Genomic DNA, 25,899 nt, shown 5'->3' with positions numbered 1-25,899 from the left:
GAAGTGCGACAAAATCAAACCTATATAAGTAGGGGATCATTTTAATCGTATGGACCTACAGAATAAAGATAAGGTGTCATTTTTACCGAAAAATTTACTACGTAGAAACGGAAGCCCCCAAAAGTTACAAAATGGAGTTTTTTTTTCAATTTTGTCTCACAATGATTATTTTTTCCGTTTCACTGTAGATTTTTGGGTAAAATGACTGACGTCATTACAAAGTAGAATTGGTGGCGCAAAAAAATAAGCATCATATGGATTTTTAGGTGAAAAATTTAAAGAGTTATGATTTTTTAAAGGTAAGGAGGAAAAAATGTAAATGCAAAAACGGAAAAACCCCGGGTCCTTAAGGGGTTAAAGGAGTACTCCGGCACTAAACATCTTATCCCTATCCAAAGGAGACCCCCACGATCAGACATCTTATCCCCTATCCTTTGGAGCATCCCTTTAAGGCCAGGTTCATACTTCAGAGTTTCCGAGTTAAATTCTGCTTTGAAATTCCACTGGGAAATTCTGGTGCAGCAGACATTACGCCGCTGAAAAAAATGATTTCTCTCATTAGTTCGGTGGAATCCGCATGGAATATGTTGCCGGCTATGAGGACAGCAACATGCACGAGGTCCTAGCGCTGACTGATTAAAGCTGCGCCGGCGCACTCAGAATCTCTGGAGGGAATTTCTCCGGTGTGAGATTCCATAGTGTGAACCTAACCCAAGACTACATCTAGCACTAATCCACAGCAGTAATAGGCCATGTTCACACAATGAAAGTTTTGCAGAATATTTGTCCTGAAAACACGGGCGGCATTCAGCAAACAGTGGGTGCCCGCTGGAACATGCGCCATCTCCTGGACATGTCAACTCTTTCTGCGGAAGCCCAGAATCGGGATCTCCATGGCAAATGTTTCTGCAGCGGTGCAGCAGACTCCCATTGAAAGCAACGGGATTCTGCTGCAATGACATTTCCGAGCTGAATTTTTTCTGAGCAATTTCGTTTAGAAATTCCGACAACTGAACGCGGCCATACAGGAAAATCCAGCAGCATTTCTGTTACAGTGTATCAGCAATCTATTCATGCACACGAAAGACAGAACAGCGCTACTTTTTGTTTTGAAAATATTTCTATATTGTCCGTAGAGAAATAAGAATAATAATAATAAAAATAAAAAATAAAACTACATTTATTGTGTGATCCGCAATCAGACTTTTTTCATAAATAATGCAGAAAAGTAAACTGTACGAACTCTTCTAAGGAACCAACAGTCCCAGCATGTCCCTTAAAGGGGTACTCCGGCCCCTAGACATCTTATCCCCTATCCAAAGGATAGGGGATAAGATGACTGATCGCGGTGGTCCTGCCGCTGGGGACCCCCACAATCTCTGCTGCGGCCCCCCAGACATCTGGTGCCGGATGACTGGCGATGCAGGGCGGAGGCTCATGGCGGTCACGCCCCGCTCGTGATATCACAGCCATGCCCCCTCAATGCAAGTCTATGGGAGGGGGTGTAACGGCCATCACGCCCCCTCCCATAGACTTGCATTGAGGGGGCGGGGCCATGATGTCACGAGGCTCCGGCGCTGAACCCTACACTCTAAACGAACGCCGGGTGCAGCACGGAGATCACGGGGGTCCGACCCTCACTATCAGACATCTTATGAGATATCTAGGGGGCGGAGTACTCCTTTAAAGGGGTTATACAGGATTGGAAAGACGCTGCTTCTTTCTTACAAAAAAAAAAAAAAACAGCACCACTCCTGTCCACAGGTTGTATATGGTATTGCAGTCTGGCTCCAATGAAGCAAGTGGGACTGAGCTGTAGTACCACACACAACCTGTGGACAGGAGTGGCGCTGTTTTTTTTTTTACAATAAAAGAAGCATTTTTCAAATCCTGGGCAATCCTTTTAAGTACAACAGCACTGGACGGCTTCCATCTTGAAGGTCAATGCAATATAATAATGGATAGGGGGCAGTAGAGAGCTTTATACAGACATCAGGGAGGCGTTACTTCCTCCTCTTTTTGCTTTAAGAGTTCCAGGGGCATCATGAAGGGGTTAAGGGGGCAGAAGCCCAGTTCCTTCCAGTTCGCCTCCTCAGGTTGGCTCGGCATCTCCTCTTCCTCCGTGTCCTCGGATTTGAGCTGCGTGGTCAGGAACGTGTAGGTGTCGTACAGATATAAGCCGATGTGCGGAGTGTCCAGGTGGGGGAGCTGTTCCGGGATACAGCGGAGGAGGTGAAGGATAACTGCGGACTCTAAAATACAGGAAAAACACTCCTCCTTATATCACTTTACACAGTAATGCAGAATCCATAACTCTGATATCTTCTAGTGATGTCTTATACAACAAACAAGGCCTCATATGGGAACAATATCAAACTTTATTAAACACAAGTTAAAAGTACATACAAATAATTGCTATCTGCTCTGCCTATTACAGGCTGTATCCAGTGGAAGCAGCCGTCACGCCCCCTCCCATAGACTTGCATTGAGGGGGCGGGGTGTAACATCATGAGGGGGCGGAGCTATGACGTCACGAGCTCTCGGCGCCGCTCAGGATAGGGGATAAGGAGTTAAAAGGGTACTCCGCTGCTCAGCGTTTGGAACAAAATGTTCTGAACGCTTAAAGCCAAGAGCTAGTGACGTCATAGCCCCGCCCCTCATGATGTCACACCCCTGCCCCCTCAATGCAAGTCTATGGGAGGGGGCGTCACGGCAGTCACGCCCCCTCCCATAGACTTGCATTGAGGGGGTGGGGTGTAACATCATGAGGGGGTGGGGCTATGACGTCACTAGCTCTCGGCGCCGCTCTCCAAAAGCTGAGCTGCGGAGTACCCCTTTAATAAAGATTGATATTGTTACCCCATGTGGCCTCATTTGTTTGGTGAGAGTATTGTAAGTGGCCTATGGTTATTAACCATTTAGTGCCCACTGTATTTTGCTGATAAAATGATGTCTTATACATCCAGAGCTGCACTCATAGTTCTGCTCTATTCTTCTTAAAGGGGTACTCCACTGCCCCAGCGTTTGAAACATTTAGTTCCGAACGGCTGCAAGTCGTAACGTCATGGCCACGCCCTAGTAATGTCATGCCACGCCCCCTCAATGCAAGTCATGCCCCCTCCCATGGACCTGCATTCAGGGGGTGTGGCCGTGACGTCAAGACCCCCGCAGCCCGCACCCAGCATTCCGAACGCTGAGGCAGTGGAGTACCCCTTTAAGGGGAACTCCAGTGGAATTTTTTATTTTTATCAACTGGTGCCAGAAAGTTAAAGGGGTACTCCACCCCTAAACATCAAATCCCCTATCCAAAGGATAGAGGATAAGATGTAAGATCGCCGGGGTACCGCTGCTGGGGACCCCCGGGACTGCGGCACCGCTCTATCATTACTGCACAGAGCGAGTTCGGTCTGCACGTAATGAGTGGCAATACAGGGGTCGGAGCATCGTTACGTCACGTCTCCGCCCCAATCTGACATCTTATCCCCTATCCTTTGGATAGGGGATAAGATGTCTAGAAGCGGAGTACCCCTTTAAAACAGATTTGTAAATTACTAATATTAAAAAATCTTAATCCTTCCAGTAGTTATTAGCTGCTGAATACTACAGAGGAAATTATTTTCTTTTTGAAACACAGAGCTCTCTGCTGACACCTCTGTCCATTTTAGGAACTGTCCAGAGCAGGAAAAAATCCCCATAGCAAATATATGCTGCTCTGGACAGTTCCTAAAATGGACAGAGGTGTCAGCAGAGAGCACTGTGGTCGTGATGTCAGCAGAGAGCTCTGTGTTCCAAAAATAAAAGAATTTCCTCTGTAGTATTCAGCAGCTAATAAGTACTGGAAGGATTAAGATTTTTTTAATAGAAGTAATTTACAAATCTGCTTAACTTTCTGGCACCAGTTGATTTAAAAAAAAAATAATTTACACCGGAGTACCCCTTTAACTCTTAGGTTCTGTGATGCACAGATAGAGATGTACTGTACATATCCAGCCATGTTTGGTAGCTTCCATTATCTAGAATGTAATTGCACCAGTGCATTATGGGATGTCAGAGCTGGGGTGGTGTGTCTGTCAGCCATCTTCATGCATTCCAACCCATAGCAAGACATATTGTGAAATGCAGCTCTCGGTGTGACTAGAGCAGTGTTTCCCAACCAGGGTGCCTCCATCTGTTGCTAACTACAACTCCCAGCTTGTAGTTTTGCTGGGAGTTGTAGTTTTGTAACAGGTGCTAGTGTGTGGTGACAGTTTGTGGGGGAACCTTTAGGCATGCTGTGTCTTGTAGTTCTCCTGCTACTTCTACTGCTAGATTTGGTATTCTTTTGAACGATAGAGCATTGTATGTATTCTATCAGGCATGCTGGGACTTGTAGTTCTCCTGCTTCAGAACATTACAACCACAAGTGACCACACGGGGGCAGTAATGAGCAGATTCAGTATTATTGTGAATGATAGAGCATTGTATGTATTGTATAAGGCATGCTGTGACTTGTAGTTCTTCTGCTGCAGGGCATTAGAACCACAAGTGAGCAGTAGGGGGCAGTCATGTGCAGATTTAGTATTACTGTGAATGATAGAAAATTGCATGTATCATGCAACATTGTAGACCTCCAGCTATTGCAAAACTACAACTCCCAGCATGCCCAGACAGCCGAAGGCTGTCTGGGCATGCTGGGAGTTGTAGTTTTGCAACAGCCGGAGGCACTCTAGTTGGGAAACACTGCTCTACTCACACAGAGAGCTGTTTCCCAGCCTAGTACCCTATAACAGGATCTCCCAACCAGGATGCCTTTGGCTGTGGCAAAACTAAAAGTCCCAGCATGCCCGGACAGCCGAGTCACATGTCACACAGAGAGCTGCATCTAGTCACACGAGAGCCGTTTTCCAGCCTACTTCCAACCAGTGTGCCTCCATCTGTTGCAAAACTACAACTCCCACCATCCCCGGACAGCCAAAGTATGTCCGAGCATGCTGGGAGTTGTAGTTTTGCAACAGCCGGAGGCACCCCTGTTGGGAAACACTGCTCTAGTCACACAGAGCTGGTTCCCAGCCTTTTACCCTCTAGCAGGGTTCCCCAACCAGGGGGCCCTCCAGCTGTTGCAAAACTACAACTACAAACTGCAACAGCTGGAGGCACCCAGGTTGGGAAACACTGGACTAAGTATAACACACAATGAGGCCCCTTCCTGGTGTAGTGGGGGGGGGGGGGGGGCACCTTGTCCTTCCCTTCGAGACAACATACCGAAATCAGACAGCGTTGGAGGCTCCTCTCCCCTCACGACCTTTGACAGATATTTATAAATATTCTCAAAGTCTACATTGTTCCGGCCATCACTGAGATTACTTGTAGTTGGCTCCTCCCCTGAAGAGCTAAGCTCCTCCTCTGCAGATCCTTTGTGCTGAAGGTTTTTCCCGTGAGGGGACGACATCTGGGCTGGTACTTTGGGCACAGGTTCCTTGGAGGGTATTGAGTGATGGAGGGTTAGAGGTTCTGCAGACGCTATTGTCAGCATCTATAAAAAGAAAAGGGAGATGGTGTTATAGCTGCCCTGTGTGTGCACATGAGGAGCAGCACTCTCTCTGGTCATTATATGGTGTTTTTCAGCAGATTTCCGCTCTGCGGGCTATCTATAATTTTCAGTTCTCCCAGAGCTGATGGTGGAGCGCCCTCCTTCTCTCTCTCCATAGACTTGTATTGCTTGTCTTGCAGACACAGGACAAAGCTGAGCTGATTTTCAGAGTCAAGCAGGAGAGGGAGGTGTTGGGGAAAGAAGCTTGATAACAGGAGAAAGAAGCATTTTTGTCTAATAAGATATACTGCAAAGTTTATAATATTTGCTTGTCTTATTGATGCAAAGTAGAGAACAGTGTAAGCATACCTGACATGATGATGATGGGGGCCGCACATAAAGGGGACACCTAACTAAGATTTAAAAAAAATAAAAATAAAAAAATCACCTTTTTGCCATACCGTTATGTATACGCTTTTGTATTTATAAACCGTATACAACCGTATTACTTGCCATACCCACTGACTTTCCTTACAAAAACTTGTATCCGTTTGTGTAAGCTTTTGTATTTCTGCATTAATTTGTTTTTTTCGCATTTCTTTTCCCGAAGCAAAAAAACGGCGGTACCACAGTTTTGTTTCCGGTTCTGACCTGTTTTTTGGGTCTACAACGGTTTATAAAAACCAAACATCACCCGTATACGGTGTTTATAACATTGTAGTCAATGCAAATCGCATTGAGCGTACATTTCACACAGTTTTGTCAGGTTTTTGTGTATACCGATTTAGAAAAAAAAAAAAAAAAACTGATAAGAAAACTGATTTAAAAAAAAACGTGATGTGAATGTAGCCTTACTAAGATTAAAAGGGAAACTCTGGTACTTATCCCTTATCATGTAGCCACAGGTGTCTGCCCCACGCCCCGTCTCACCCCATGCATGGGTCGACCACCACTCCGTGCGCTAAGGATAAGGAGTTAAAGAGGTACTCCACTGCTCAGAAAAAAAATTTCCGAACGCTTACAGCCGGCTCAGGGAGCTAGTGATGTAATAGCCCCACCCCTGATGACGTCACGCCCCGCACCCTCAATGCAAGTCTATTGGACGCATAGACTTGCATTTGAGGGGGCAGGACGTGACATCATAAGGGGGCGGGGCTATGACGTCAAGAGCTCCCGGCGCTGGCTCCAGCCGTAACGCCCCCTCTTATAGACTTGCATTGAGGGGGCAGGGCGTGACATCATGAGGGGGCGGGGCTATGACATCACAAGTTGCCGGCGCCGGCTCCAGCGTTCGGAACAGTTTGTTCCAAACGCTGAGCAGTGGAGTACCCCTTTAAAGGGATATTCCGCTGAAAAACTTTTTTTTTCATATCAACTGGCTCCAGAAAGTTAAACAGATTTGTAAATGACTACTATTAAAAAAAATCTTAATCCTTCCAGTACTTATCAGCTGCTGAAGCTGAGTTGTTCTTATCTTTCTGACCACCTCTGTCCGTCTCATGATTTGTAGTGGAGAGGTGTTTAGGCTTTGGAACTTATGGGGTTAAACCCTGAATTGCTGATAGCACGCCTGTTCCATTTGGTCCTTTATAATCTTCTACCTTCTCCCTACCCATCATGCATCTGATGAAAAGTCACATGACCCGAGTCCTGCGTTTTATTCCATTGTCACTGAATTTGAGACGGATCCATGTCGATGTTTTAACTTGGAGGAAAATAAAGGTGAAGTTACTTTTACCGCTGGCTTCTGCATTTTTGTGGTCACTATTGGGAAAATTTTTTTTTCTTTTTTTTTTTTTTTTTTTTTAAATCAACTGGTGCCAGAAAGTTAAACAGATTTGTAAATTACTTCTATTAAAAAATCTTAATCCTTGCAGTACTTATTAGCTGCTGAATACCACAGAGGAAATTATTTTCTTTTTGGAACACAGAGCTCTCTGCTGACATCATGAGCACAGTGCTCTCTGCTGACACCTCTGTCCATTTTAGGAACTGTCCAGAGCAGCATATGTTTTCTATGGGGATTTTCTCCTACTCTGGACAGTTCTTAAAATGGACAGAGACATCAGCAGAGAGCACTGTGCTCGTGATGTCAGCAGAGAGCTCTGTGTTCCAAAAAGAAAACCCATTTCCTCTGTAGTATACAGCAGCTAATAAGTACTGGAAGGATTAAGATTGTTTAATAGAAGTAATTTACAAATCTGTTTAACTTTTTGGCACCAGTTGATTAAAAAAATAATAATAAATAAAAAAAATTTAGTTTTCAGTGGGAGTATCTCTTTAACTTTCTGGGGCCAGTTGATATGAAAAATTTTTTTTTTTTATTTTTTTTCACTGGAATACCCCTTTACGATCCGGAGCCCCTCTTTAAATTATAACTAAGATTTCTTGGTCATGCATGTAAGCCCTAGGCATATTTACACAGCTCCCCCCCCCCCCGTCCTATGTGGCAGGGCTCAAAACTGCTGACCGTTGCCCTTTAAAGGGGTACTCCTCTCCTAGACATCTTATCCCCTATCCAAAGGAGGGGGGATAAGGGGATAAGATGTCAGGTCGCAGGGGTCCCGCCGCTGGGACCCCCACGATCTCTGTGCAGCACCTGGCGTTCATGTAGAACGTTGGGAGAGGGAGGCGGGGGTCGTGACGTCATGACCACGCGCCCTTGTGACTTCACGCCATGCCCCCTCAATGCAAGTCTATGGGAGGGGGCGTGGCGGACGCCACGCCCCCTCCCATAGACTTGCATTGAGGGGGCTTGGCGTGACGTCACGAGGAGCGTGGCCTTGACGTCACGACCCTTGCCGTCAACTCCAAGCGTTCGGAACGCCCTTGAATCCTGGTACAAAGTGCCCCAGAGATAGGGGATAAGATGTCTGGTCGCGGGGGTCCCGCTGCTGGGACCCCCACGATCTCTGTGCAGCACCTGGTGTTCATGTAGAACGTTGGGAGCGGGAGGCGGGGGGGCGTGACCACGCGTCCTTGTGACGTCACGCCACGCCCCCTCAATGCAAGTCTATGTGAGGGGGCGTGGCGGACGCCACGCCCCCTTCCATAGACTTGCATTGAGGGGGCTTGACGTGACGTCACGAGGAGTGTGGCCTTGACGTCACGACCCTTGCTGCCAACTCCAAGCGTTCGGAACGCCCTTGAATCCTGGTACAAAGTGCCCCAGAGAGTACATTTACCCCCTATACCCCATACACACAATTCTGACTATACAACTTACATGTGAAAAAGCGGCATTCATGGCGTCTTCAGTGGAGCTGCCCAATCTGTTCGCCAAGTCCGTCCACAGCTATCCAGGATAAATAAGAAAGAACATTCAACTCCGACCACATTATAAGAACCTCTGTCCGTTCTGTCAGCGACAGATCGTGTGTGTTCTAGGGAATCTGTCAGCAGAGTCACCCTGTGTATACAGAGTAAGGCTGGGTTCACACTGTGGAATTACTGCCGGAGATCGAGCCAGCGGCACTAGGACCGCACGGCCTACATTGATGTCAATCCATTTCTGAGCAGATCTCCCACCAAAAAATCCACCCAGAAATGCATTGCCGTCTATGGGGACGGCAATGCAATCCGTGTGGTCTTAGTGCCGCTGGCTAAATCTCCGGCAGAAATTCTGCCCATAGATTCCGTAGTGTGAACCCAGCCTAATAGTGCCGGTGATGCTAAGTCTTATGCACTTCACTTTTTTTTTTTTTTTTTTTTTTTTTTTAAAGGGGTACACCGGTAGAAAAGAAATGTTTTCAAATCAACCGATGCCAGAAAGTTATGCAGATTTGTAAATTACTTCTATTTAAAAATCTTAATCCTTCCAGTACTTAACAGCTGTTGTATACTACAGAGGAAGTTGTGCAGTTCTTTCCAGTCTGACCACAGTAGTGCTCTCTGCTGACACCTCTGTACGTGTCAAGAACTGTCCAGAGTAGAAGCAAATCCCCCATAGCAAACCTCTCCTGCTCTGGACAGTTCCTGGTACGGACAGCAGAGAGCACTGTGGTCAGACTGGAAAGAACTCCAGAAAGAAATACATCTTCCTGTTTAGCATACAGTAGCTGATAAGTACTGGAAGGATTAAGATTTTTAAATAGAAGTAATTTACAAATCTGTTTAACTTTCTAGCACCAGTTGATTTGAAAAAAAAATAAAAAATAAATAAAGATTTTCCACCGGCGTAGCCCTTTAATTCTGTGGCGCCATTTAATTCTATGTGTTTGCAGCCTCTTGGTGCACCATTCTGACTGCCCGGCAGGTCCCTATAATACAGTCCCCTTCATAAATATTCATTTTCTGAGGAGGGTTTGCTGTACATGTGCCCTGGTGGTCCGGAGCCGTACATGACAATGTACAGACAGCACATAACAGTGTTGTGCTGGAGGACAGAGGACGACTATTTATGCAGGGACCGGATTACAGGGTGGATAGAAAGGCAGTGGTGGGGCTGGGTTTGGGTGTTAGCACCACATGCACGCTGGTGCTCCGAAGCAGTACATGATATGATGGGGAACCCGCTGCCTACCTAATGTGGGGAACCCGCTGCCTACCTAATGTGGGGAACCCGCTGCCTACCTAATGTGGGGAACCCGCTGCCTACCTAATGTGGGGAACCCGCTGCCTACCTAATGTGGGGAACCCGCTGCCTACCTAATGTGGGGAACCCGCTGCCTACCTAATGTGGGGAACCCGCTGCCTACCTAATGTGGGGAACCCGCTGCCTACCTAATGTGGGGAACCCGCTGCCTACCTAATGTGGGGAACCCCCAGAAGTAGCACCCCCATCATCCGTCAGCTCATGCTATTACCACACGAGGTAGGGGGAATGGAGGGGGGGGGGGTTGCTGGTGGAGGACGGGGGTGCTGCTGCTGATGGGGGTGTTGCTGGTGGATGATGAGGGGTGCATGATGGGGGCATTATATGTAAGGGGCGCATGCGGCCCAGCCTCACCCAGCTGCTACCTCCAGTGGCCCCCCAGATAATTTGAGTTTGAGTCCCCTGCTATAAACAGTGGCCCCTGGTTAATCCTAATACTAGCCCTGGAGGCTACGACCAGCAGGTGGCGCTGTGATACACGGCCTTACTTCTACATTTACCTCAATGGGCGCCGGATCCTGAATCTCTTTGATTTTCTTCTGGCGAACCAACTTTCCATATTCCGTCTGCATGGCCTCTCGAGCCGCTCGAGCGCGGAGCCACGAACAGTAGGAAGATACCTGGAATACCACACGACAAAGCCCCAAAAAATGAATATTTTCTTAAAGGTTTCCAACTGATGCCAGAAAGTTAAACAGATTTGTAAATTACTTCTATTAAAAAATCTTAATCCTTCCAGTACTTATTAGCTGCTGAATAATACAGAGGAAATTCATTTCTTTTTTGATTTCTTTTCTGTCATTTCTGTCAGAGGTGCAGCCGGAGGGGGGGGGGGGCCACAAGAGGTGTAGCTGGAGGGGAGGAGGTCGACAGGAGGTGCAGCAGGATGGGGGGGGGGTCGACAGGAGCAGCAGCCGGGGGGGGGGGGGTCGACAGGAGGTGCAGCCGGAGGGGGGACGGCAGGAGGTGCAGCCGGAGGGGGGACGACAGGAGGTGCAGCCGGAGGGGGGGGACGACAGGAGGTGCAGCCGGAGGGGGGACGACAAGAGGTGCAGCAGGATGGGGGGGGGTCGACAGGAGCAGCAGCCGGGGGGGGGGGGTCGACAGGAGGTGCAGCCGGGGGGGGGGGACGACAGGAGGTGCAGCCGGAGGGGGGGACGACAGGAGGTGCAGCCGGAGGGGGGACGACAGGAGGTGCAGCCGGAGGGGGGACGACAGGAGGTGCAGCCGGAGGGGGGACGACAGGAGGTGCAGCCGGAGGGGGGACGACAGGAGGTGCAGCCGGGGGGGGGACGACAGGAGCAGCAGCCGGGGGGGGGGGGGTCGACAGGAGGTGCAGCCGGGGGGGGGGGGGACGACAGGAGGTGCAGCCGGGGGGGGGGGACGACAGGAGGTGCAGCCGGGGGGGGGGGGACGACAGGAGGTGCAGCCGGGGGGGGGGGACGACAGGAGGTGCAGCCGGGGGGGGGGACGACAGGAGGTGCAGCCGGGGGGGGGGGGGGACGACAGGAGGTGCAGCCGGGGGGGGGGGGGACGACAGGAGGTGCAGCCGGGGGGGGGGGGACGACAGGAGGTGCAGCCGGGGGGGGGACGGACGACAGGAGGTGCAGCCGGGGGGGGGACGACAGGAGGTGCAGCCGGGGGGGGGGGGGGACGACGACAGGAGGTGCAGCCGGGGGGGGGGGGGACGACAGGAGGTGCAGCCGGAGGGGGGGACGACAGGAGGTGCAGCCGGAGGGGGGACGACAGGAGGTGCAGCCGGAGGGGGGACGACAGGAGGTGCAGCCGGAGGGGGGACGACAGGAGGTGCAGCAGGATGGGGGGGGGGGGGTCGACAGGAGCAGCAGCCGGGGGGGGGGGGGTCGACAGGAGGTGCAGCCGGGGGGGGGGACGACAGGAGGTGCAGCCGGAGGGGGGGGACGACAGGAGGTGCAGCCGGAGGGGGGACGACAGGAGGTGCAGCCGGAGGGGGACGACAGGAGGTGCAGCCGGAGGGGGGACGACAGGAGGTGCAGCCGGAGGGGGGACGACAGGAGCAGCAGCCGGGGGGGGGGGGGGGGGTCGACAGGAGGTGCAGCCGGGGGGGGGGGACGACAGGAGGTGCAGCCGGGGGGGGGGGGGGGGACGACAGGAGGTGCAGCCGGGGGGGGGGGGGGGGGACGACAGGAGGTGCAGCCGGGGGGGGGGGACGACAGGAGGTGCAGCCGGGGGGGGGGGGGGACAGGAGGTGCAGCCGGGGGGGGGGGGGGGGGGGGGGGGGGGGGGGGGGGACGACAGGAGGTGCAGCCGGGGGGGGGGGGGGGAACGACAGGAGGTGCAGCCGGGGGGGGGGGGGGGACGACAGGAGGTGCAGCCGGGGGGGGGGGGGGGGACGACAGGAGGTGCAGCCGGGGGGGGGGGGGGGGGGGACGACAGGAGGTGCAGCCGGGGGGGGGGGGGACGACAGGAGGTGCAGCCGGGGGGGGGGGGGACGACAGGAGGTGCAGCCGGAGGGGGGACGACAGGAGGTGCAGCCGGAGGGGGGACGACAGGAGGTGCCGCCGGAGGGGGGACGACAGGAGGTGCCGCCGGAGGGGGGACGACAGGAGGTGCCGCCGGAGGGGGGACGACAGGAGGTGCCGCCGGAGGGGTTACGACAGGAGGTGCCGCCGGAGGGGTTACGACAGGAGGTGCCGCCGGAGGGGTTACGACAGGAGGTGCCGCCGGAGGGGTTACGACAGGAGGTGCCGCCGGAGGGGTTACGACAGGAGGTGCCGCCGGAGGGGTTACGACAGGAGGTGCCGCCGGAGGGGTTACGACAGGAGGTGCCGCCGGAGGGGTTACGACAGGAGGTGCCGCCGGAGGGGTTACGACAGGAGGTGCCGCCGGAGGGGTTACGACAGGAGGTGCAGCCGGAGGGGTTACGACAGGAGGTGCAGCCGGAGGGGGGGGGGGGCCACAAGAGGTGTAGCTGGAGGGGAGGAGGTCGACAGGAGGTGCAGCAGGATGGGGGGGGGGTCGACAGGAGCAGCAGCCGGGGGGGGGGGGTCGACAGGAGGTGCAGCCGGAGGGGGGACGGCAGGAGGTGCAGCCGGAGGGGGGACGACAGGAGGTGCAGCCGGAGGGGGGGACGACAGGAGGTGCAGCCGGAGGGGGGGACGACAGGAGGTGCAGCCGGAGGGGGGACGACAGGAGGTGCAGCAGGATGGGGGGGGGTCGACAGGAGCAGCAGCCGGGGGGGGGGGGGGTCGACAGGAGGTGCAGCCGGGGGGGGGACGACAGGAGGTGCAGCCGGAGGGGGGGACGACAGGAGGTGCAGCCGGAGGGGGGGACGACAGGAGGTGCAGCCGGAGGGGGGACGACAGGAGGTGCAGCCGGAGGGGGGACGACAGGAGGTGCAGCCGGAGGGGGGACGACAGGAGGTGCAGCCGGGGGGGGGACGACAGGAGCAGCAGCCGGGGGGGGGGGGGTCGACAGGAGGTGCAGCCGGGGGGGGGGGGACGACAGGAGGTGCAGCCGGGGGGGGGGGACGACAGGAGGTGCAGCCGGGGGGGGGGGGACGACAGGAGGTGCAGCCGGGGGGGGGGGACGACAGGAGGTGCAGCCGGGGGGGGGGGACGACAGGAGGTGCAGCCGGGGGGGGGGGGACGACAGGAGGTGCAGCCGGGGGGGGGGGGGGACGACAGGAGGTGCAGCCGGGGGGGGGGGGACGACAGGAGGTGCAGCCGGGGGGGGGGACGGACGACAGGAGGTGCAGCCGGGGGGGGGACGACAGGAGGTGCAGCCGGGGGGGGGGGGGACGACGACAGGAGGTGCAGCCGGGGGGGGGGGGGACGACAGGAGGTGCAGCCGGAGGGGGGACGACAGGAGGTGCAGCCGGAGGGGGGACGACAGGAGGTGCAGCCGGAGGGGGGACGACAGGAGGTGCAGCCGGAGGGGGGACGACAGGAGGTGCAGCAGGATGGGGGGGGGGGGGTCGACAGGAGCAGCAGCCGGGGGGGGGGGGGTCGACAGGAGGTGCAGCCGGGGGGGGGGACGACAGGAGGTGCAGCCGGAGGGGGGGACGACAGGAGGTGCAGCCGGAGGGGGGACGACAGGAGGTGCAGCCGGAGGGGGGACGACAGGAGGTGCAGCCGGAGGGGGGACGACAGGAGGTGCAGCCGGAGGGGGGACGACAGGAGCAGCAGCCGGGGGGGGGGGGGGTCGACAGGAGGTGCAGCCGGGGGGGGGGGGGACGACAGGAGGTGCAGCCGGGGGGGGGGGGGGACGACAGGAGGTGCAGCCGGGGGGGGGGGGGGACGACAGGAGGTGCAGCCGGGGGGGGGGGGGACGACAGGAGGTGCAGCCGGGGGGGGGGGGGACGACAGGAGGTGCAGCCGGGGGGGGGGGGGGGGGGGGGACGACAGGAGGTGCAAGCCGGGGGGGGAACGACAGGAGGTGCAGCCGGGGGGGGGGGGGGGGGACGACAGGAGGTGCAGCCGGGGGGGGGGGGGGGGGGGGACGACAGGAGGTGCAGCCGGGGGGGGGGGGGGGGACGACAGGAGGTGCAGCCGGGGGGGGGGGGGGGACGACAGGAGGTGCAGCCGGGGGGGGGGGGACGACAGGAGGTGCAGCCGGAGGGGGGACGACAGGAGGTGCAGCCGGAGGGGGGACGACAGGAGGTGCCGCCGGAGGGGGGACGACAGGAGGTGCCGCCGGAGGGGGGACGACAGGAGGTGCCGCCGGAGGGGGGACGACAGGAGGTGCCGCCGGAGGGGTTACGACAGGAGGTGCCGCCGGAGGGGTTACGACAGGAGGTGCCGCCGGAGGGGTTACGACAGGAGGTGCCGCCGGAGGGGTTACGACAGGAGGTGCCGCCGGAGGGGTTACGACAGGAGGTGCAGCCGGAGGGGTTACGACAGGAGGTGCAGCCGGAGGGGTTACGACAGGAGGTGCAGCCGGAGGGGTTACGACAGGAGGTGCAGCCGGAGGGGTTACGACAGGAGGTGCAGCCGGAGGGGGGGGGTCTGGACAGGAGGTGCATCCTGACCGGGGGGTGGGGAGGAGGTGCAGCCGGAGGGGGGGACGACAGGAGGTGCAGCCGGAGGGGGGGGTTTGGACAGGAGGTGCATCCTGACCGGGGGGTGGGGAGGAGGTGCATCTTGACCGGGGGGTGGGGAGGAGGTGCAACAGGATGGCTCCGCCCCTTCATGATGCACGTCCCACCCCCTCAATGCAGCCATGCCCCCTCCCATAGACTTGCATTGAGGGAGGCGGGGTGGGGCATCATGAGGGGGTGGAGCAGTCACATCACGCAGCTGAAAAAAGTGGGTGCTACAGGAGAGATCGTGGGGGGTCCCCAGCAGCAGAATCCCCGGGATCTAACATCTTATCCCCTTTCCTTTTGATAGGGGATAAGATGTTTAGCACCGAAGCACCCCTTTAACAACGGTAAAAACACTAGAACACAAAGTGGCGCCAAAACATTATTTTACCGAGATTAAAGGAGTCATTTTATGAGCCACAACGGAAAGTAACCCCCCCCCCCCCCCCTCCCCAATGCCTCATCGCTGCCCCCTGGTGTCCATCAGCTGTCATTCCCCCAATATTCAGAGAGTAATGTACACACCACCAACCCCATGGCGGCGGCCGCCGACTCACCTCCTCCTCGCTGCGCCCCTGCACCTCCACATTGGGGGTTTTCTCGCTGATCTGACCCTTCAGTTCCCATAGCAGTTCCTTCTTCTCTCTGATTGTCCACAGCAGGCGATGGCTCGTCTTTGGCATATTCTGGTCGTCATAGCGATGGGGAGCCGTGCGCCTACGTGCAGGAGGCTTCATGGTCCCACCGAGCCTGCGGATGGGGGGACAAGATGGAAGTGTAAGATAGGAGCGTTAAAATACGGTGAATACTTCACCCACCGCTGTGTTTCCCAAACAGTGTGCCTCCAGCTGTTGCAAAACTACAACTCCCAGCATGCCCGGACAGCCGAAGGCTGTCCGGGCATGCTGGGAGTTGTAGTTTTGCAACAGCTGGAGGCCTACAATGTTACATACAATGCTCTATCATTCACAATAATACTAAATCTGCAAGTGACTGCCCCCTACTGCTCACTTGTGGTTCTAATTCCCTGCAGCAGGAGAACTACAAGTCACAGCATGCCTTATACAACACATACAATGCTCTATCATTCACAATAATACTAAAGCTGCACATTACTGCCCCCTACCTCTCACCTGTGGTCCTAACGCGCTGCAGCTGGGGAACTACAAGTCACAGCATGCCTGAAGGTCCCCCCCCCCCACACTTATTGTCACCACACACATGCACCTTACCCTCGGGTCCGCTCAAAGCTGTTGTCTCGCGAGATTAGAGCCTTTTTAGGACCTCCCGAAGCTCCCTACTCATGACGTCACGTCAGGGCAGAGAAACCTCTAGTGCAGAGGGCGGAAGTGGATTTTTTTTTTTTCTATCCATCTTTTAAGTGTATAATGACTGTAAAGTATTGTGCATAACGTACTAAATAGATTAAACACACACACATACAAATGAAATAATAAAATACATAAAAATAAAAAATAATAAAAAACATTGTTGGCAGCGGTGGGATTCGAACCCACGCCCCCGAAGAGACTGGAGCCTTAATCCAGCGCCTTAGACCGCTCGGCCACGCTACCTGATGCTCAAAGGAACTTATACTCCAAGTTAACAGGACAGAGAGAAGCGCACAGGGATGCTGCACTATTATTATTCCTAGTATGTCCTGATGTGGGTTTAAGCATACTGGGAGTTGTAGTTCTAATCACATGCGCTACAGATATCACATCTATCACAACATGTCCACTATCCTTCTATTAAGACATCAGTGTCTGTATTATCCCTGCACAACTGAGGTGTCCATCATCCTTATAGTGTGACATTACAGTGTGCATTCTCTCTGGACTGCGTCATTACAGTGTGCATTCTCTCTGGACTGTGACATTACAGTGTGCATTCTCTCTGGACTGTGACATTACAGTGTGCATTCTCTCTGGACTGCAACATTACAGTGTGCATTCTCTCTGGACTGTGACATTACAGTGTGCATTCTCTCTGGACTGTGACATTACAGTGTGCATTCTCTCTGGACTGCAACATTACAGTGTGCATTCTCTCTGGACTGTGACATTACAGTGTGCTTTCTCTCTGGACTGTGACATTACAGTGCACGTTTTCTTTTGACTGAGGTGTCCATCTCCTTATAGTCTGACATTACAGTGTGCATTCTCTCCGGACTGTGACATTATAATAATTATTCTCCTTGGACAATGACATTACAGTGCGCGTTCTCTCCGGACTGCGACATTACAGTGCACGTTCTCTCTTGACTGCGACATTATAATGTGCATTCTCTCCGGACTGCGACATTAGGGTGCACATTCTCTCTGGACTGTGACATTACAGTGCACGTTCTCTCTTGACTGCGACATTACAGTGCACGTTCTCTCTGAACTGCGACATTACAGTGCACATTCTCTCCGGACTGCGACATTACAGGGCACGTCCTCTCTTGACTGCGACATTACAGTGTGCGTTCTCTCTAAACTGCAACATTACAGTGGGTGTTCTCTGTGGACTACGACATTACAGTGTGCATTCTCTCTGGACTGAGACATTCTGGTGTGCTTTCTTTCTAGACTGTGACATTACAGTGCGCTTTCTCTCCGGACTGCGACATTAAACTGCACGTTCTCTCCAGACTGTGACATTACAGTGAGCGTTCTCTCTTGACTGAGACATTCTAGTGTGCTTTCTCTCTAGACTGTGACATTACAGTGCACGTTCTCTCCAGACTGTGACATTACAGTGCGCGTTCTCTCCAGACTGCAACATTACAGTGCATGTTCTCTCTGAACTGCGACATTGCAGTGCACATTCTCTCCGGACTGCAACATTACAGTGCACATTCTCTCCGGACTGCAACATTACAGTGTGCATTCTCTCTGGACTGCGACATTACAGTGTGCGTTCTCTCTGGACTGTGACATTACAGTGCGCATTTTCTCCAGACTGTGACATTACAGTGCGCATTTTCTCCAGACTGTGACATTACAGTGTGCTTTCTCTGTGGACTGCGACATTACAGTGCACGTTCTCTCTGGACTGTGACATTACAGTGTGCATTCTCTCCAGACTGTGACATTACAGTGTGCATTCTCTGTGGACTGCGACATTACAGTGCACGTTCTCTCATGACTGTGACATTACAGTGCGTGTTCTTTATGGACTGTGACATTACAACAATTATTCTCCTTGGACAATGACATTACAGTGTGCGTTCCCTCTGTACAGTGACATTACAGTGCGCATTTTCATTGGACTGTGACATCACAGTGCGCATTCTCTCAGGATTGTGACATTACAGTGCACATTTTTCTCTAGATTGTGGCATCACAGTGCACATTCTCTCTGGACTGTGACATTACAGTGGACATTCTCTCTTGACTGTGACATTACAGTGGACTTTCTCTCTGAACAGTGACATTACAGTGCGCAATTTCTCTTGACTGTGACATTACTGAACGCGTTTTCTCTGCATGGTGACATTACAGTGTGCATTCTCTCTGGACTGTAACATTAGTGCGCAATTTCTCTTGACTGACATTACAGTGCGCGTTCTCTCTGGATGGTGACATTACAGTGGACTTTCTCTCTGCACGGTGACATTACAGTGGACATTCTCTCTTGACTGCGACATTACAGTGGACTTTCTCTCTGAACGGTGACATTACAGTGCGCAATTTCTCTTGACTGTGACATTACTGTGCGCGTTCTCTCTGCACGGTGACATTACAGTGTGCATTCTCTCTGGACTGCGACATTACAGTGGACGTTCTCTCTGGACGGTGACATTACAGTGCAAGTTTTCTCTGGATTGTGACATTGCAGTGCGCATTCTCTATGGGCTGTGACATTACAATAAAAAATCTCCTTGTATACTCTCCAGTGTGCGCTCTCTCTGGAGAGTGACATCACAGTGCGAGTTTTCTCTGGACTGTGACATTACATGGTGCATTCTCTCTGGATTGTGACATTACAATGAGCATTCTCCCTAGACAGTGACATTAGAGTGCGCATTCTCTCTGGCCTGTGACGTTAGAGCGCAATTTCTCTTGACTGCACTACAGTGGGGATTCTCTCTGGACTGTGACATCACAGTGTGCATTCTTTCTTGACAGTGACTGTAACTTGGAATACCCCTTATAGGCTGGTGACGAGCGCAGCCCTCCCAGCTCAGTGTTCAGTCCTTCTGATTGCAATGTAAAATCTCCATAGACTTATAATGGAGCCCCTATCCGGCAATCAGTCGGATTAAGCGCCAAAGTAATTATCTAATGATTGGAAAGGTCCTACACCCCGAATTATCTAATCTTTTCACACATCTGTTTGTCTATTAAAATATTATGTTAATGAAATCGCATGGTGAATGGCGAGAATGTAAAAAATTAAAAAAAAATTAAAAAAAGCACAAAAGTCGAGAATTGCTGATTTTTCGAAAAATTAACAAAAAATAAATAAAAGTAATACAGTACAATTTAGAAAAAGCAAATAACAAGTCCAATCTAAGCAAAAAATGGTAATGACAAAAATAATGACCCTCCTACAGCCCTCTATACAGAAAAATAAAGAGTTAAAGCGATCAGAAGAGGACAATTTTAAAGGAGAACTATCTATATAGTTTATCCCCTATCCAAAGTATGGGGGGGGGGGGGGGGAGAATGTATTAGATTGTGGAGGGGAGGTTCCCAGCTATTTTTGGCCCTCCCATATTTTAAATTTTTTTTTGCTTAGCCATAGATCTTGTGGTCACATGACCACATACAAAGTTCAATTTGTCCCGCATAAAACGATTCCTCATATGGCTCTGTAGGCAGAAAATGTAATTCCTTAAAGGACAACTTTAGGGGCGCCGCCATAAGCGCTCATGGTGAGCGCTAAGGCGCATAGTGTCGACCTAGAGGTCGATGGTGACGCCCCGTCTCCTCCCCGTCCCCATACAGTTCTATGGGGGATGCGGGGAGGCACGAATGCTGCCTCCCCGCCTCTCCCATAGAGATGTATGGAGGAGGTGTGCCGGCACGGGAGAGCCGCCGCCCCGTACAGGAGATCGCCGGGGGCCCCAGTGTTCGGACCCCCCGTGATCAAACACTTATCCCCTATCTTGAGGATAGGGGATAAGTGTTTGTAACGCTGCAGATGTCCTTTAAGGGCGTAGGGCGTACCTGTACGACCGGTCCCGGTGTTTAAAACGGTTCACATCACACCTGGGCTAACAGCGCGCGGCATCGATCGTTGTGCCGCGCGCTGTTTACCCTTCAGATGCGGCGATCAAAGTTGACCGCCGCATCTGAAAACGAAAGTAAGCGCTTACCGGCAGCTCAGTCGGGCTGATCGGGACATCGCGATAAAATCGCGATGTTCCGATCAGCTGGGACGCAGACAGAGGTCTTCTTACCTGTCTCCGTGGCGTCCGATCGTCGATTGATTGCTCCAAGCAGGGATCAGCATAGGAGATCAGTGTGTGCAGTGTTATAGGTCCCTATGGGATTACAATGATCAGTATAAGAGATCAGTGTGTGCAGTGTTATAGGTCCCTATGGGACCTATAACACTGGGGAAAAAAAGTTTAAAAAAAAAGTTAACAAAGGTAATTTAACCCCTTCCCTAATAAAATAATAATAATAATAATAATAATAAATAATAATAAAATTAACATATGTGGTATCGCCGCGTGCGGAAATGTCCGAACTATAAAAATATATTGTTAATTAAATCGCATGGTCAATGGCGTACGCGGAAAAAAAAATCCAAATTCCAAAATAGTGTATTTTTTATATCATGAAAAAAAGTCCGATCAATACAAAAATGGTACCGATGAAAAAACTTCAAAACACGGCGCAAAAAATGAGTCCTCATACCGGCCCGTACGCGGAAAAATAAAAAAGTTAAAGGGGTTAGAAGATGAGAATTTTTAATATATAAATTTTCCTGCATGTAGTTATGATTTTTTTCCGAAGTACGACAATATCCAACCTATATAAGTAGGGGATCATTTTCACCGTATGGAACCTACAGAATAAAGAGAAGGTGTTATTTTTACCGAAAAATGCACTGCGTAGAAACGGAAGCCCCCAAAAGTTACAAAATTACATTTTTTCTTCAATTTTGTCACACAATGATTTTTTTCCCGTTTCGCCGTGGATTTTTGGGTAAAATGACTAATGTCACTGCAAAGTAGAATTGGTGGCGCAAAAAATAAGCCATCATATGGGATTTTATGTGCAAAATTGAAAGCGTTATGATTTTAAGAAGGTGATGAGGAAAAAATGAGAATGCAAAAACGGAAAGAACCTGCGTCCTTAAGGGGTTAAAGACTTATGGCATTGTTTCCCAAACAGTGTGTCTCTAGCTGTTGCAAAACTACAACTCCCAGCATGCTGGGAGTTGTAGTTTTGCAACAGCTGGAGACACACTGTTTGGAAAACGCTGACTTACGGCTTTAAATATGCTCATGTCACGGAATCCCAATGTCTTTTTGTAATTTAGAAGACGGAAATGCATTTTAAAGCGATTTTCTATGAAGAAACTCTAATTTTAGATTTCAACTTCACTTAAAAACAAAAACATGATAAAAACAAAAAAAAATAAAAAAGTTTAAAACAAAAAACACTTATGACCCCGACGTGATTTGAACACGCAACCTTCTGATCTGGAGTCAGACGCGCTACCGTTGCGCCACGAGGTCCTGTACAGCTTGAGGCTCACACTACAGATATGGCCTCGCCATGCAGTCGAACCCATGTACATTGTGCTTCATTGTGTTGCTCTTGTTTACTGTTAAATGGATACAATGTATCAACAATCATTATAAAAACATCTTCTGCATAATGTCCGAGACTAATTAAATGATGAATATCAGGATTCTATAGCAACAAGAATTAAAAACAATTAAAGAAAAAATAAAAATAAAACTTGGGCTCGTCCGGGATTTGAACCCGGGACCTCTCGCACCCGAAGCGAGAATCATACCCCTAGACCAACGAGCCATGTGACTTTCTTCCCGTCACCTGACTTCATAGCAGCCACGTCACAACCATACGTCCTTGTTACAATGTATCGGCTATAGAACGTTGGCAATTATGACCCAGGACATAGGAATACTGCGCTTTGTGCTGTTTCAAAGTTTTTAAAACCGCTGAATATTTTAAGATTTAAAATAAATAAAATGAAAATAAAAATTGTATAATTTTTTTTGTATTTTGGGTGGAGGGGATGATTTTTTTCTGAATCATATGTGGAGGTATCAGAGAAAACTTTCATGTATGTGTTAAGCTCCCATAACTATAGTCAGAGAGCCTCTATAACAGTGCCCTATAAATATAGTGAGAGTGCCTCTATAACAGTGGCCTATAACTATAGTCAGAGAGCCTCTATAACAGTGCCCTATAAATAGATATAGTCAGAGTGCCTCTATAACAGTGGCCTATAACTATAGTCAGAGAGCCTCTATAACAGTGCCCTATAAATAGATATAGTCAGAGTGCCTCTATAACAGTGCCCTATAACTAGATATAGTCAGAGAGCCTCTATAACAGTGTCCTATAAATAGATATAGCCAAAGTGCTTCTATAACAGTGCCCTATAACTAGATATAGTCAGAGAGCCTCTATAACAGTGCCCTATAACTAAATATAGTCAGAGAGCCTCTATAACAGTGCCCTATAACTAGATATAGTCAGAGTGCCTCTATAACAGTGCCCAATAACTAGATATAGTCAGAGAGCCTCTATAACAGTGCCCTATAACTAGATATAGTCAGAGAGCCTCTATAACAGTGCCCAATAAATCGGGATTTTCCTAGCTACCATGACGGAAAATCTAAGTTATATGAAGACAGGAGGCGAGTATCTTGCATTAAACCTTTCTTTTTAATGCCCATAGCAGAAAATTACAGAGAATTTATTTCATTAACATTAGAAAAAATTTTCATTAAAACTACAACTCCCAGCAGCCCTTGGAATCCCCTCCCCTGGGACGGAGACCCTATATAAAGGGCTGGCTGGACCTCCTCTTCCTCTTTCTTTCGTGCGAACTTCGGAACAGCGCACGGCATCTTGATACCCCGGATACACTCCGACGGCAAACGAATTCCATATCCGGAACTAGGCGTCAGGGCCAACTGGGCCCCCAGCAACTGTGTTTCAACTGGAACAAAACAGAACAGCTGTCACTCAGGGACTTTTCATACTCTGCTGCGTAGATGCAGGATCCGCTCTTCAATATCCTGAAACGAGAAAACACACCGTAACAGGGTGGGAAGGGAGGGAAGATACTCGCCTCCTGTCTTCATATAACTTAGATTTTCCGTCATGGTAGCTAGGAAAATCCCGATTTATATATCAGACAGGAGGCTCATATCTTGCAAGTTTAAAGCTAAACAAGTTTAATCAGTAAATATGCGAACATACACGCTCATAGGACAGACACAGAAACGTGTTCCTGCGGCCGAAAATAGAACTGCCTAAAGGTCGACTCAGACGACCAATCAGCAGCTAATAAAAGGTCCGAGAGTGAACCCCCTGATGTGACCACCTTAGTGGCCATCGCCCCTCTAGAAGAGTGGGCACCAAAAAGAGAAACGTCAATACCAGCCAAATCCATGGCTGCCCTCACCCACCTGGCTAAGGTAGCCGAGGTTACCGGAAGGCGAGGCTTGACATAGGAAACTAATAATTGATTATAAGCAACAGACCGCAATTGTGCAGTCCGCTCCTCATACCGTTGCAGACATCGCACCACACAAAGGCGCGGATGGTCAGGAAAAAAGGGATAGAAGACTGTTTGAAGTCTCGTCTTAGTTCTGCGAACCACAGAAAACCGTACCCCATCAGGCGAAAATTGTCGCCTGGTAACATCCAATGCTTTTACATCCGATACCCTTTTTATGGATACTAAGCATAAAAGGGTTGTAAGTTTAAAAGATAAGTGTTTCAAGGAAAGGACATCATTGTCCTCCCAAGCGGAAAAAAGTTCTAGTACACGGGAGACATCCCAAGTCGACTGGTATCTAGGACGAGGGGGACGTTTAAATTTTACTCCCCTTAAAAGTCTACATACCAGAGGATGTTTACCTACAGGTAACGCGTCTACTGGACAATGATATGCCGATATGGCAGAACGATAGACATTCAGCGAACTATAGGATTTGCCAGACTCAAAAGAGTCCGCTAAATAATTCACTACGACTGAAACAGGTGCTTGAACGGCATCAATTTGCCGTTGATCACACCAACGAACCAACAGGGCCCAGGCAGATCGATATGCCGATCTAGTCCCTGGGGCCAAGGCGAGAAGGTCTCTAGCCGATTGTGAAAGATCGCCACCGGCGTCAGGGATCCCGAAACCAACCACGCTAGGAGTGGAAGATTGCCGTCTAACATGAGAGGGTGACAACCCTTGATCGGGTTCGAGAGAAGTTGAGGTGAGTGGGGAATCAATCGCGGATAATCGATCGCCATCCCCAGCAGTAGGGGAAACCACGGTTGCGTTGGCCACCAAGGGGTGATCAGCACGACCGTTGCCCTCTGACTCGCTACTTGGAAAAGGGTTCTGGTAATCAAATTGAACGGAGGAAACGCATAATGCGTCCCCCGTGACCATATCTGACTGAACGCGTCCACTGCTGACGCTTCCGGATCCGGCCTCCAGCTGTAAAAACGGGGTAATTGCCGGTTGAGACGAGAGGCAAAAAGGTCCGTATGTAATGGACCCCAAAGGTCTCGTAATGCCAGAAAAATCGGACGGTCCAGCGACCAGTCGCTGGAATCTGTCAGGTAGCGCGAATTCCAATCCGCCACAGTATTGGATATCCCGGGGAGATATTCCGCCACTGGAAAGATATTCCGGGACAGACAAAAGTGCCAAAATTCGGACGCGATGTCCGCCAGCACTTTGGACCTCGTGCCCCCAAGGCGGTTGACATACTGAACTGCTGCCACGTTGTCCATACGCAAAAGCACACACTTGTTGGAAGTGTGAGAGAGAAAACTCCTGATAGCAAAGAATGCCGCCAGGAGTTCTAAAGCATTGATATGGAGGAGAGATTCCTCTGCGGACCATCTCCCTCCGGTAGTGTCTAGCCCGCAACGAGCACCCCAACCTTGGCGACTCGCATCGGATTCTAGAATAACGTCTGGGCAGGAGTTGAAAATTGTTCTGCCGTTCCATTCGACGGCGTGGCGAAGCCACCACAACAGTTCCTTTACAGACTCCGGACAGAGGGGAACCTCGTCCGCATATCTGAGACCCTGGCGAAGATGGAGGGTCTTGAGTCTTTGCAGGGCTCGATAGTGGAGTGGAGCCGGAAAAATTGCTTGAATAGAGGCCGACAACAGGATACCTGACCCTTGCGTAACGTTGCCCTGATTTCTTTGCGGATCAGGGCTAATTTCGATTTTGGTAACAGCAGGATGGCTCTCTTGGTATCCACTAGGAAACCCAGGAATTCCATCTCTTGCGAGGGTATAAGCACCGATTTTTTGTGATTGATGAGGAAACCAAGTTCCTCTATCAACGAAATTGCCCACTGGCTGTGTAGCCAGGCCTGCGTTCTGGAACGTGCCATAATGAGTAGGTCGTCCAGATAGATGATAAGGCGAACGCCTCTGCTCCAAAGAACAGCCATCACTGGTTTGAGCAGTTTGGTGAAACACCAAGGGGCAGAGGACAATCCGAACGGAAGGCAGGTGAACTGCCACATTCGGTCCCTCCACAGAAACCTTAGGAAAGGTTGGGAGG

At 51.2% G+C, this 25,899-nt stretch overlaps 1 protein-coding gene and 3 non-coding genes across 6 annotated transcripts; all 4 read right to left on the bottom strand.

The window, feature by feature from the left end:
- Positions 1-1,108: 1,108 nt before the first annotated feature.
- On the bottom strand, positions 1,109-16,506 carry SNAPC2 (small nuclear RNA activating complex polypeptide 2). 3 transcript variants are annotated; one of them, XM_056569092.1, is made up of 6 exons: positions 16,292-16,381; positions 15,723-15,915; positions 10,604-10,723; positions 8,736-8,804; positions 5,242-5,512; positions 1,109-2,252 (listed from the first exon to the last, which is right to left on the bottom strand). In XM_056569092.1, exons 2-6 carry the CDS (start codon positions 15,900-15,902, stop codon positions 1,993-1,995), a joined length of 900 nt encoding a protein of 299 aa, XP_056425067.1. In that variant the 5' UTR covers positions 15,903-15,915; positions 16,292-16,381; the 3' UTR covers positions 1,109-1,992. The 3 variants fall into 3 exon arrangements, with proteins under 3 accessions (XP_056425067.1, XP_056425068.1, XP_056425065.1); XM_056569093.1 differs by having other exon boundaries at positions 16,299-16,362; XM_056569090.1 differs by lacking the exon at positions 16,292-16,381 and adding an exon at positions 16,398-16,506 and having other exon boundaries at positions 1,110-2,252.
- Positions 16,507-16,657: 151 nt separating this feature from the next.
- TRNAL-AAG (transfer RNA leucine (anticodon AAG)) lies at positions 16,658-16,739 on the bottom strand. The gene has a single exon. It is a non-coding gene; the product is annotated as a tRNA-Leu (tRNA).
- Positions 16,740-21,775: 5,036 nt separating this feature from the next.
- TRNAW-CCA (transfer RNA tryptophan (anticodon CCA)) lies at positions 21,776-21,847 on the bottom strand. Its single transcript has one exon. It is a non-coding gene; the product is annotated as a tRNA-Trp (tRNA).
- Positions 21,848-22,076: 229 nt separating this feature from the next.
- On the bottom strand, positions 22,077-22,148 carry TRNAP-CGG (transfer RNA proline (anticodon CGG)). Its single transcript has one exon. It is a non-coding gene; the product is annotated as a tRNA-Pro (tRNA).
- Between the last annotated feature and the right edge of the window lie 3,751 nt (positions 22,149-25,899).

This window comes from Hyla sarda, chromosome 4 (assembly GCF_029499605.1).
Source record: "Hyla sarda isolate aHylSar1 chromosome 4, aHylSar1.hap1, whole genome shotgun sequence".
In the NCBI taxonomy this organism is placed as follows: Eukaryota; Metazoa; Chordata; class Amphibia; order Anura; family Hylidae; genus Hyla; species Hyla sarda.
Note: the sequence above shows the minus strand (reverse complement) of the source record. Positions and strands in the feature narration are given on the sequence as shown.

What these genes read in the sequence shown, in the direction of transcription:
- SNAPC2 (XM_056569090.1), bottom strand. Translation starts at nt 15,902, where the DNA reads ATGAAGCCTCCTGCACGTAGGCGCACGGCTCCCCATCGCTATGACGAC. An exon ending in AGGATCCGGCGCCCATTGAG is followed by an intron (nt 8,805 to 10,603) that starts GTAAATGTAGAA and finishes TATCCTGGATAG; the next exon opens with CTGTGGACGGACTTGGCGAA. An exon ending in TGAATGCCGCTTTTTCACAT is followed by an intron (nt 5,513 to 8,735) that starts GTAAGTTGTATA and finishes TTCTTTTTATAG; the next exon opens with ATGCTGACAATAGCGTCTGC.